This window comes from Peromyscus maniculatus, chromosome 6, assembly GCF_049852395.1.
Source record: "Peromyscus maniculatus bairdii isolate BWxNUB_F1_BW_parent chromosome 6, HU_Pman_BW_mat_3.1, whole genome shotgun sequence".
Classification (NCBI taxonomy): Eukaryota; Metazoa; Chordata; class Mammalia; order Rodentia; family Cricetidae; genus Peromyscus; species Peromyscus maniculatus.
Genome location: NC_134857.1, coordinates 138,190,594 through 138,202,854, shown reverse-complemented (window position 1 = coordinate 138,202,854; position 12,261 = coordinate 138,190,594). Strand labels below are relative to the sequence as shown.

Here is a 12,261-nt window from a genome sequence, read left to right as displayed (position 1 = left end):
TCTGAAATGATGAGCACACAGTTTGAATTACATGTGGATGTGTGCTTGAAGGGACGGTGCTCATGTAAACACATTTGCCTGACTTTTCTGTATTTTACCATTTGTTTTCCCCATGTAGATACACTACAATGGATGAATGTATTAAAACAACTTGTGCTATTTTGCTTTAAACTTACCTGGAATAATTTATAGAAGGAAAGACAAAAAACTGAAATTACATGAATCATTACAAAAAAAAAAAAAAAATAGATTGATCCCTGTGTATTTGCTGATCTGTAACCATTATCCAAATGGCAGTTTTGTTATTTTAACATCTACTTCTTTCTTCTTTCTAATGTTCTTTCTACCTGAAAAAAATTCAACCAAATTCATTACGTGCACTGCAATTCTAAATGTAGCTATGCACAGAGAGATATCCACTGACTAAAGTTGCTTTGTTGAAAAGATGAGTAGATTGGGGGAAATTATACTTGCTAGTGAGCAATAGAATTCACAGTCACGGCCTAAAGCATGAGTGTTCAGTGCTCTGCTCTGTCTCCATCCCTCTTTACACAGTCCTAACGTGGGCAACAGAAGAGAAAGTGCATAACTTATAGAGAATTCACCAATAGCATCTATATATTTTACCAGTTACTAAACCTGATGATTTTTTCCAACATGAGGCATATCAATGTGTTGCCCTATTGAAGATAATTGCAGTTTCTTATACCTAATAATCATTCTAGGGCTTTAGAATTAGTAATATGTACTCCTGGTCCAAGTCTGTATTTCTTTTCTCTTCCTTCCTCCATCGCTCCCTGTATATGTAGACCAAGATAGCCTCAAACTCCTAGTTCAAGACTATATTTCTAAGAGACCAAAGTAACATAGTTAAGGTAACAATAATATAAACCGTGCATTTCTCTCCTTTTTGCTAATTTTTTGGTTTATTTATTTAGTTTTATATGTATGAGTGTTTTACCTACATGTATGTATGTGTACCATGTACATGCCTGATGCCCATGGAAGTCAGAAGAGGGCATTGGAGCCCCTGGAACTAGAATTACAGATGATCATGAGCCACTGGGTGGAAACTGAACCCAGTTCCTCCACATGAGTCGTAACAAATGCTCTTAACCACTGAGCCATCTCTCTAGCCCTTGTACTAATCTTTAAAACTGTGATTGAATTCACATAGAAGTTTAAAGCGTAGCTGTCAATCACTGTCTACCAGAAAACACTTGGTCTGTTTTCAGGTGTAACTAGGGTGATGTTTAATGCTTCATGTTGCTGTCACCGTTGATCTGCACTAGACCTATTACTTCATCATCCTGTTCTGTAACCACCAATCACTTGGCCCTACATCCCTATTAGTGTCTTATGAGTAGCTGGTGTTAGATGCTTCTCAGCCATTGCTGTGACAGAACACCTGAGGGATGAAGGATTTGTTTGGTTTGAGTTTCAGAGGCTCCTGTCCAAGGCCCCTTAACTTCTGACACATGCTGAGACAAAGCATCATGGTAGGGGGCACACAGTAGAGTATGGAGGCTCGATGCATGTCCAACAGGAAGCTGAGAGAGATGAGAAGGAGTCGGGAATAAGATGTCAAAAACACACTCACCTCTGACAGTGGCTGACTTCTTCCAACCAACCCCAACCATTTAGTCTCCACTAGTTTCACCAAATTATTGCACTGCCCAGAAAATAATCACTGATTAGGTCAGAGCCCTCAGGACTTCATCATTTCCTATCAGATGCCAACCAGATTCCCAACATTCCTCCAGCATTCAGGGGACACTTCATGTCCAAAGTGTAATCCCAATATTAACATGATAGTGAAGTCACATGTCATCCAAAGAGCTTGTGACTAAGGAGACAAGTGTGTGCAGGTGCCTTGAAATGCTAAGAACTTAGTTCTGTGATGTATTCATAGGGAGTGTAGCAGGATTAAGAACATGAAGTGACTGAGAACAGGCTGTCTCTTGAAAGGAAGAATAGATAATGGTCACTCACAGGCAAAACAAAAGCCCGAATGGTTGCCCTCCTCTTCTTACCTCAGAGCCAGGGAAGAGCATGACAGGGGCACTGGAGATCTTGGGGACCTCAAGATGTGTAAAGAAGAGAAAAGGATCTTCTTCCCAGTGACAGAGGTCAACCCAGCTTCACACCAGGAAGAAGAATGAGCCAGGGCAGAGGGAGTGTAGGAAGAGGAGCCCCTGTGGGAAAGACACAGGAACAGTGTAGGAACTTACACCAGAGTGGATATGGGCTGTGATGAAGGGAGAGCTAGAGAGACTCTGGGCTCCTAGTTTGAGATGTGAAGAAAGAAACCCTTAAGGCATTGAATGCTCTGCATGGACTTGAAGGACTCAAACATGGAGACAAGCTGAACTAGATGGGACATAGTAACATATAGCTTCAGAGCAGAGTGGCCGAGTAACCATGGATTCTGTAGAAGTCTGGCAAAATGTCTGTGGGTGACTAGATCTGGCCTAACAGATCCACAGTGCTGACAACCACTAAACAGGCAGATTGTCCTTGTTGGGATAGGTTTTATGGCTCTTTAATGACTCATGGGTATGATTAGGTAACAGAATCATCTAAGTGAAGCTTGTTTATTCAGGAGCCTCCAGCTATCATTAATAAAAGTATAAAATTAAAAAAAAAAACTGTTTCCAAGAACCCATAGCTAATACAGCAAAGCCCCCACATTGAGTCCCATGTCAGTGAGGACTTATTTCACAAAGGACTTATTTCTTACCTAACCTTCCAGGACACCCAGAGGAAAGCCTTGAGGCCTAAGCACATTGCCAGAAGCAAAGTGTCACAGCTTCCTGTGCAGGGAGAAAGTGGAATTTTCATTTTAAAAAACAGAAGAAACAGTATTCAAAGGTTCAGTATACAGAAGGCAAATAGCGTTAAGAAGCCAGTAGCTTTCTGGTGGTTCTTTTAAAATATCTTTGCTAAATGAGTTCTTTGATCAAGCAAGTTGCAAAGCCACCTTAAGCCCTTCCTGTTTTCAGGATTTCACAATGCACAAAGCTTCTTAAGAACCTGAGAGTTTACCAAGCCTGTGCTTCCCAGCAGGTAGTCTGTGACCACTTTTAATAGCAGTAAAAGCTGCTACAAAGTCAAGTTCTCTCACAAAGAACAGTGTTTTGCATGAATGGTTTGAGAAATGAAAGTTTGTAGTTGAGGTTTTTGGTGGAAAATGTTTAATAATTTGTCAGAGTCAGCATGATATTGATTATATAGTGTATTCAATTGCAATCACCATGGTATTGATTATATAGTATATTCAGTCAATATTGATTATAGGGTGCATTCAATTGGAGGCAGTGTGATATTGATTATATAGTGCATTCAGTACTAAACATAGTCCAACATTTAATGAGAATACTCTACCAAATGAAAATTCTAAAATGGGGTCAGGCATGGATCATACCTGTAATCACAACAAGAAGTGGGTGGATACAGGGAGATGACTTGAGTTCAAAGCCAGACTGGCCTATGCATACTGTGTCTCCAAACAAAAAGGAAGAATGGGGAGAATGAAGAAAAAAAGAATAAATAGAAAAGATAAAACAAACAAACAAAAAACCAAGGCAATTCTGAAATGGGAATTAATTCTAGGAAGTTAGTACAAAGCACAATCATTATCTGTAATGGACTATTTCCTAGGATGCCTGGCTGTCAGAGCTGAGCCCCATAAAGGATTGCCCTCACAGCTGGAGCTTGCTGGCTGTGGTTTTTAGTCTTTATCTTAAGAGTTGTAGGCATTCAAATTTGCAAGATACTGATATACAAATACGTGTGCCCTGGCTCTCTAAGTGTTTTCCCCTCAAGATGTGTTTGAATTAACCAAAAGCACATGTCAAATCTCTAATCTGATTTCCCTTTTAATGTGTAAGAGGATCCACTGTCCTTGACCTATGTAGCAAACCTTCTTCATCACTGGTATGAAGGTTTGGAGTTTTAAGTAAGAATACAGCAGAATTCCTGTACTCTGGAAAGTTTCTGCAGACAAACATCTATAACTCACGAATTTAACAAAGGTTTTACCACAAGGAAGCCAAAGACAAGCCCAGGAGAAAGGAAAAGGGGGATGAGAAATCATGTGTGTTTTACAGTGAATTAATGCACTATATCCTCAATTGTGATTGGTCTGCAGATACTACTTTTATTAACTCTGGGTATTTTTGTGTCTAAATCACGACAAGGGGAAATTAAAAGCATTTTGCAGCACAGGAGAGGTGATATTGATTTAAATTAGGCAGACTATCTTTTGGACGCAGCATAAAGACTACACTGGAATGGCCTTCCATATTTTCAAATCAGCTCCTGCTAGAAGCCTATTAATTACATATCTTCAAAGCATAACATTTTGACATTCTGAATGTCACTTCCAAGATTGTTTGCCTATTAACTTCACTGGAACTTAATAAGTATCTCATTTGTTTCTCATTTTTCATTAACTTGCAATTTCCTCAAAATTACACAAATTTTACATGAATCTGATAGTGTTTATATACAACATACACATGCAATCAAATGTGACACTTCAAATGTTGCCTGATTTAGCATAAATCCATGTTATTATTTGCATTTATATTGTGTACATATTCAAATATCATATGTGTAAATGCTTCCTGTGCATTTACTTTCAAAACATCTTTGAATTTGTGTTCTGCAGTTGACATCGCCATAATGCAGCCTCCCTCTCTGCAGACTTTCTGATGTATACTACAGCCCTGATGGTTGCAGACGAGGGTTTTTCTCGTCTCTATTTAATCATAAAAATTTCAGACTCAGTGACCCTATGAGTCCCTGTCTGAACTACCCAAGATGAAAGCAGGTATCCAATGTTTGTGATCACAGAAATGAAGTTATTTTGGCCTCTTCTGTCCTGAGAATGAGGAAACAGTTCTCTGGGACAGAGCTCCTGACTTCTGCAGGCATTCAACTTGTTTCTCCATTCTCTTCTGCCACCACCTCCCGCAGAATCAAGCCTTGCAGTATATTCCAAACCAAGAAAACACTCAGGGCCATTAAGATGGCTTAGCAGGTAAAGGTACTTGCTGCAAAGCCTGATGACCTGCGTTTGATCCCAGGACTGGACTCACATGGTGGAAAGAGAAAGTTCACTTCCACAAGTATATAATTTATTGTAGATTTATTACAATAAGAATGTAATAAATTTAGAATAGCCTTTTTTTAAAAAAAAAATGAATAGCTCAATTAGTTTTTTTTTTTTTTTTTTTTTTTTTGGTTTTTCAAGACAGGGTTTCTCTGTGTAGCTTTGCGCCTTTCCTGGAACTCACTTGGTAGCCCAGGCTGGCCTCGAACTCACAGAGATCTGCCTGGCTCTGCCTCCTGAGTGCTGGGATTAAAGGCGTGCGCCACCACCGCCCAGCCAATTAGTATAAAATAATTCTTTTTTCTCTTTTTCTATTAAGAAATTTTCTATTTGTTCTACATATCAATCACAGATACCCCTCCCCTCCCTCCTCCTACCTCCCAGTCCTCCCCCCCAACCCTCCTCCCATTCTCATCTCCTCCAAGGCAAGGAGGAGTCAGTAGAGCCTGACATACTCAGTTGAGGCAGGTCCAAGCTCCTCCCCCTGCATCAAGGCTGTGCAAGATGTTCCACCATAGGTAGTGGACTCCAAAAAGCCGGCTCATGCACCAGGGATGGATCCTGATCCCACTACCAGGGGCCCCTTAAACAGATCAAGCTATACAATTGTCCAGTGGCATATACCCCTAATCCCATGTATTTATAGGAGGTGGAATATGAATCCAAAACTTCCTGGGCTGTATAGTTAGACCCTGTCTCAAAATAAATTAAAAAAATATAACATTTGATAAACCTAAAAGAAGAATTACCACCTTACAACATCCAGAAAAAGTGTGGCAAAGTCAAACTGTGCTGAAGTAGAATGCTAACTACTATGGGGTAAATCCCTGCTTGCCAGGGGCGTCTCTAGTGGGATCCATGTATCTATGTCTCTGTTAACTACCTCCCTATCTCCATCTGCCCAACTCTCAATGTCTACTTGTCTCTGTTTACCTTTTCAAAAAAGTTGTCTCTGTTTACCTTTTCAAAAAAGTTCTGATTAAATTCACATAATGGGGGTGAAGTGGGAAGAGGGCACGTTCCAGAGGAAGTGGCAAGGGGGATAAGAGGAGAATGGGGTGAATATGTTCAAGACATATTATACACATGGAATTTTCAAAGAATGTGTTTAAATTTAAAATAAATGCTTAACATGTTAAGCTACCTCTTTTCCCTTTGAAGAAGAGGCTTTCTACACTACCTACCCTTCCTTAACTGAGGCCCTTCCCTGTAGCTTCTGTTCACTCCCCATCAGCCTCCCAGTTCTATTATCTTAGGTCTTATCTCCAATGCCTCCCACAATGCCCGGGTTGGTCAGCTCACAACAGACATTTTTAATTAAAGAAATGAGGAAGAAAGGTCATCATGGAAGGGACCAATCATCTTGGAAGATCTTCCAATCTAAACACATCATTTAAATTCACACCTACTTATTTGTTTTGACTACCCATCCCCTCAACACTGACACTGTCGATTTTTTAGCACCAATACTTATGTGTTGGATATAGTGGTGAACAGTGTATGATTCATGGTCTCCAAATCCAGAAGTCCTTCACCATGACACTTTGAAATATAAAAATGTTGGACAATTCATTGAAAATTCTCTGAGGGTTTTGGGTTCTTTGCAGAAGTGTTCCATTATTAAATTGATATTTTATAACTAGCATTTACCTTTTGGGCACATTGAAAACAGTAAGTACATCCTTCCTACTACAGTGAAATAACCTTATATTTCTTAATGGTTTGCTATTTTTCCAATGACTGAACTAGAATGAGAATAGTAAGAACTTCCTCATGCTGTATTCTCTATTCCCTGGAACCTTGTTTTTTACTATAACTTAAAGCAAGAAGGGTTGTTGTTGTTGTTGTTATTGTTGTTGTTTTAAAGCAAAAAGTTAAACTTGGCACATCCTCAGTAATAGAATAGTAATATTCAGCTTCTGACTCCTGCCACTGAAATAGCTCGTGCCAACCACAGTTAGTGTTTTTCCTTAATTGGATGCTTTAGAAAATATACAGTTAGAGCATTGTTAATTCAAAGCAAATTTGTAGCTCTAGGGACACAGATTGCTTTCCTCCAGTGTATTCCCTATTGATAGATGTGCCATGCTTTCAAATGCAGCATTTCTAAACCTTATTTACCACATTACTATATGATTTTAACTAACGAATGATAAAATTATAGATGCAATAATTTCTATCGAAGTTATAAAGGTGTGAGGTATTGTCAAGGTGAAATGCTGTTTGAAATTTGAAAGAGATGAAGACAAAAACATTTTGACTTTTAAGTGAATGGTTAATTAAAATATTAAAACCATAAAAAGAGTAAGTATCCCCAGATGAAGTATGAGTCCACTAAAAATTGGAGACGTCAAGTTAGGGAGGCAGTTCAACAGGCAGAGTGTGTACTGTGCAAGCATGAGGACCTGAATTCGGATCCTCAGCACCCATAGAAAAGCTGGGCACAGCATCATGTAATCCTAACACTGGAGAGACAGAGACAAGAGGATCCGTAAGGTTCGCTGGCCAGCTGGTCTAGCTGAATTGGTGAGCATCAGGTTCAATGAGTAACCCTGTCACAAAAAGTAAGGTGGAAAGCTATTGAGGAAAGTACATACCATCCTCTGGGCATCCGCGCGCGCACACACACACACACACGGAATGCTACCTGGTTCTAATGCCTGTACACTGCAAAGCAGTCCAGGTAACTGATTCTTTTTCCAAAACCAGTGCATCTCATCCTGCAAGGGAATAGTTATGTAACTGTCAATTACTGGGTGGCAGAAACTTATTCCAAATTTCAATAATCTTGTGTTTTAATTTAGTTTTAATCCTACAGAGTTATATTGACCTACCTTTCCATAAATTAAGTGAAAATAATCCCAGTAAGACAATTTGCTGTTTAATGTAGAGAAAACCAAGTACCATGAGCACTCATTACAGAGAAAAATGTACATTTTGTGACATAAAGATCAACCAGTAGCCAGCTGGATTCTGAAATTCCAACAGGCTAATTATGTTCTAAATGAATTTTGATGTCTTGCCCTGATGACCCTTAGCTAGAAGACTGAAGGTTTTCTCTGTGAATAATGTCACTGGGTTTTATTGTCAAGACACTGATTCTTTGAACTGGTTAAGAACCAATGTGTAGATAATAGAAACTTGGGCATTTACTAGTAGAGATTTTTTTTTAATTGAGAGAAAAATATAAATCGACTATTTTCCAGTGAATCAAAACGAGATTAAATAGTACCTTAAGTGTCCATTCACATTTGGCATGATTACAATATCTAACATGGAGCTGGAGAGATGGCTCAGTGGTTAAGAGCCTTGCTGCTCTTGCAGAGAACCCGAGTTTGGTTCCTAGTACCTATGCTAAGCAGTTCATAGCCACCTGTAATTCCATTTCCAGGAGATCCAATGCCCTCTTCTGGCATCCAGGCTCCTACATACATAGCAAGCATTCACAAAGACACATCAGTGAAAATAAAAATGATTCTTAAAAGTATGTTGGTGAGTGTGTCAGTAATTATGTCAACTAAGTGCCACCTCAACTGAGAACGTGTACAAACAAATGGGAACCATGGGGCTGGCATGTGGCTCTGTTGCAGAGTGCTTGCTCAGCATATACCAGGACCTGAGTTCCATCCCCAGCACAGCAAAATACAAAAAAATGGAACAACATGGCAAAACTGAACTACTGTGTCTAAGTACATCTGACTGATTCTGCTGAGTAGGACATTATGATTGTACATAAGCAAGGAAATACTGGGCGTTTGATAAATACTTGTCAAAGCCATTTCACTCTGAATCTTAAAATCTTATTGTGCTATGCTCCTCAGAGCCCTGTGATTACAGTGGTGCCAAGGGAATGAGCTGTTGGCATTGACTGACCTGTTTCATTTGTGTGTTTTCAGGCAAATGGACACAGTTTTGTGCATATGGAACACGAAAAAGCTGTTTTACTACTGAAGAGCTTCCAGAACACAGTAGACCTAGTTATTCAACGTGAGCTCACTGTCTAAATGTTTTTATAAATAGTGAAGATATGTCAGGCCAGAGCTAATGTTCAAAAATAAATTTATACATAGAAACAAATTTTGCCAGTTGCTGGACCAATGGCAAACACCAGTGCCAGGTGTAAAATATTGTACGTTAGCCTTGACTACCCTGAAAAATGTTACCTATAAACATGGCGTTCATGCGCGGTTCTGTATCAGTTCCAGCGGCAGCCTCTGGCTGTACATTGGTGCGGTTTTGTTTCTGTTTTTGTTTTTTAATCAAATAAGTTGTCTTCTAAAAGTGGATTTCCTATCATTTCGGAGCACGGAAGCACACAAAAGCTCTTTACAAATTCTGCTCTCCATCAGAAATACTGCCTCAAAAGTTGTATATAAAGAATTGTAATCCCCATAAAGTATTTCTAGCACAAGGTATATGTTGGCATATATACAAAAAAGAATATAGAAAAATGATATTTTCGTAAACATCTTGGATTGAGAAAGAAAATATATCTTAAAATAAGACTTTACTATATTGAATCTTTTTCAATAAAAATTACATGATTACGCCTTATGGAAGCAACTGTACATAAAGTATAAGGTATTTATATTTGGTTCCACAGCCATTTGCTAAATTCCCACGCAGAGTGAAATAGTTCATAAATTATCCATTAATCTCTGGGACCTGAGTAAAAATTGGAGAAGGTAAATCTGTTTAATGCCTTTAGCTAATTAAAAGGACACAAGCAGACTTTAGAGACAGACCACAGGCTGCTGCAGACCAGGTTCTTTACCACAGCCAGAAGCAGTGAGTGAGGGGTGGCAGGGAACGCTTAATGCTTTAATGTTCTGTTTCCTCGGGGTTATGTCAACTATAAACTGTGGCCCCTGTGATTCCCTTACTGTAAATGTGGAACTTATCCGTGTGCTGCTTTATTTAATTTGCTACTTTTAAACCATTTTCAATGAACTTTGGGAATTGATAACTTTTATTATAGAGAGAGACTTGTTAGAAAGCCATGGTGAGTGATTTCAAAACCTTGGTGTTGAAATATGGAACTTCAGATATAATTTCTCAGAGCTGTGGTCTGCTAGTATCATGAATCTTAATGCCTGTTTTTTTTTTGTAGACAGAAATAGACAAATTTTTTTTCTTCAAAAAAAGTTTCAAGAAACATAAACATGAATGCAATCATACAGAGAGTGAAAAAAAGCCTAATGTACTTTTACATTGTGTTTCCCTTTGTGAAAATTCAAAATATGTTTTATAATCCTTTAAAGTATTTCTTTTTATAGTAGTCATTAATTTGATTAAAATATTAATTTGAAATTTCAGGTCGACTTTCCATACTTAGTTGTACACATTCCCTCATATAACTACATCACTTTTTTTTTTTTTTTTTTTTTTTTTTTTGGTTTTTCAAGACAGGGTTTCTCTGTGTAGCTTTGCGCCTTTCCTAGAGCTCACTTGGTAGCCCAGGCTGGCCTCGAACTCACAGAGATCCGCCTGCCTCTGCCTCCCGAGTGCTGGGATTAAAGGCGTGCGCCACCAACGCCCGGCTAACTACATCACTTTTTATATAACAAATTTATCTCACATGCTAGTGTTTGAAATTTTACAATGCAATCACATGTGGATGTCACCAGAGCTCTGAGGATAATATTTGTAAGTTTATGTTTTATGGGGACATTGAAAATATTGTATTTTTGTAGGATCTATTAAAATGAGTGCCACTTATTATAAGTACAGTGGTGTTTTTGACATAGAATTTGTCACTTGGAGACAAATGCAACTTCATTTACAGGCGGTGCACTAGTTTTTGTGTTGATTTATGTCAGGATGGCACGATACCGTGGTTTTATGGCTTTGACAATTAGCTACTGATTTGAGATTGACCTTTTTGGCATATTACACAGAAGCAGCTTTTAAGTGCATTTTCATACATTGAAAGCATCTAATGAAAAGTGTCTTTCAAACCCTAATTTTCTGTTTCAAAAGCTTATGGCACATCACCGTAGCAGATGTTCTAGGCTCAGTCTTAGTCAAAAGAAACCAGCCAAGCTCAGAACATAGTATGGCAGCTTGAAACATCCAGAAAGCACCCATCAGGGCAGTGTGGCCTTCTACCTGAAAGCAGGAGGAGGGGCTGGAGAGATGGCTCAGTGGTTAAGAGCACTGGCTGCTCTTCCAGAGGTCCTGAGTTCAATTTCCAGCAACCACATGGTGGCTCTCAACCACCTGTAATAAGACCTGGTGCCCTCTTCTGGACTGCAGGGACACATGTAGGCAGAAAGCAGAAGGCATCCAGATGCAGGGCTCTCCAGGTGCTTTCTTTTGTAGGAGCATCAGGTGCTCCTGAGGCCATCAGCTGAGAGGTGGTGACCCTTCCTTGATGGACAACATTGTCAGAGGCCTTGCTTTGATGCTTCCTTCTGTGAAGCTCAGTAATAGGGAAAGAAAAAAGGGACTCCTAACCTCTTGGGGAAAATGTGGATATAATCCAGGTGTTTTAGGTTAACTCAGTGGAATTACTTGTGGTTGGGGGAGGGGCTCCTCATTGATTTTAAAGATGGCCCGAGCCAGCAATTCATTGATCTGGGGGTATTTTTATTTTTGAGTAACTAACTTGCTACCTGAAACTGGTTCCTGTTAACATCAAACATAGAAGCTAAGAGTGTTAAAAGGGAAAGAAAGAAAAGGAAAAATCTGCAACACAAAGGAGTGAGTTCTCAGTGGCACCATGAAATCTCTACCTCTTGGTGGTCCTGGATCTTCCTGCTGAGGAAGCTGCTTATAGACATGGATCAATAGGGTGATGTGGAGTAGGCTGGAGACATTAGAGATGGAAAGGACAAACACTAACAATTAGTAGCCAGAATCTGTGGGTTCTGCCAGATAAATATAAAGGGACAATTTTCAAAACCTCTCACCAGGCATACAGTACTTTGTCATAAACACTTTATTAAGGTGACTCCACCAGGCAACAGAAGCCACCAAACACATGAGTCCTGCTGACTTGTAGTAAATGCTGTCCGGGCTCCCCACCTCCACAGAGAACACCCTGGATCAGGACTGGGAACCACCACTGACTTGTTTTCAGAGAGGAGTGCATGCAAAGCACTGCTGTCACTCTCTTTAAAAGTGGGGTTGAGCTACTTAACATG

General features: G+C 39.4%; 2 protein-coding genes across 7 annotated transcripts in view; one reads left to right on the top strand and one right to left on the bottom strand.

Moving 5' to 3' along the window:
- The window catches only part of Lrrc7 (leucine rich repeat containing 7), a 475,963-nt gene extending 465,533 nt beyond the window's left edge, over positions 1-10,430 (top strand). For 2 of the 4 annotated variants that reach the window (XM_015993790.3, XM_076575292.1), the window contains one exon: positions 9,013-9,268. In XM_015993790.3, coding sequence (XP_015849276.1) covers positions 9,013-9,120 — 108 coding nt within the window. In that variant the 3' untranslated portion in view covers positions 9,121-9,268. Of the gene's footprint in view, positions 1-9,012 lie in introns of all 4 variants that reach the window. The other 2 variants (XM_015993791.3, XM_015993794.3) reach the window with 2 other exon arrangements.
- The window catches only part of Lrrc40 (leucine rich repeat containing 40), a 69,688-nt gene that overhangs the window by 3,222 nt on the left and 54,205 nt on the right, over positions 1-12,261 (bottom strand). The window contains exons 17-18 of one of the 3 annotated variants that reach the window (XR_013052459.1): positions 2,741-2,813; positions 1,601-1,672 (exon numbers count right to left, since the gene is read on the bottom strand). The gene's annotated coding sequence lies outside the window, so the exon portion shown is untranslated. Of the gene's footprint in view, positions 1-942; positions 1,673-2,033; positions 2,196-2,740; positions 2,814-12,261 lie in introns of those variants that run through there. The other 2 variants (XR_013052462.1, XR_013052460.1) reach the window with 2 other exon arrangements.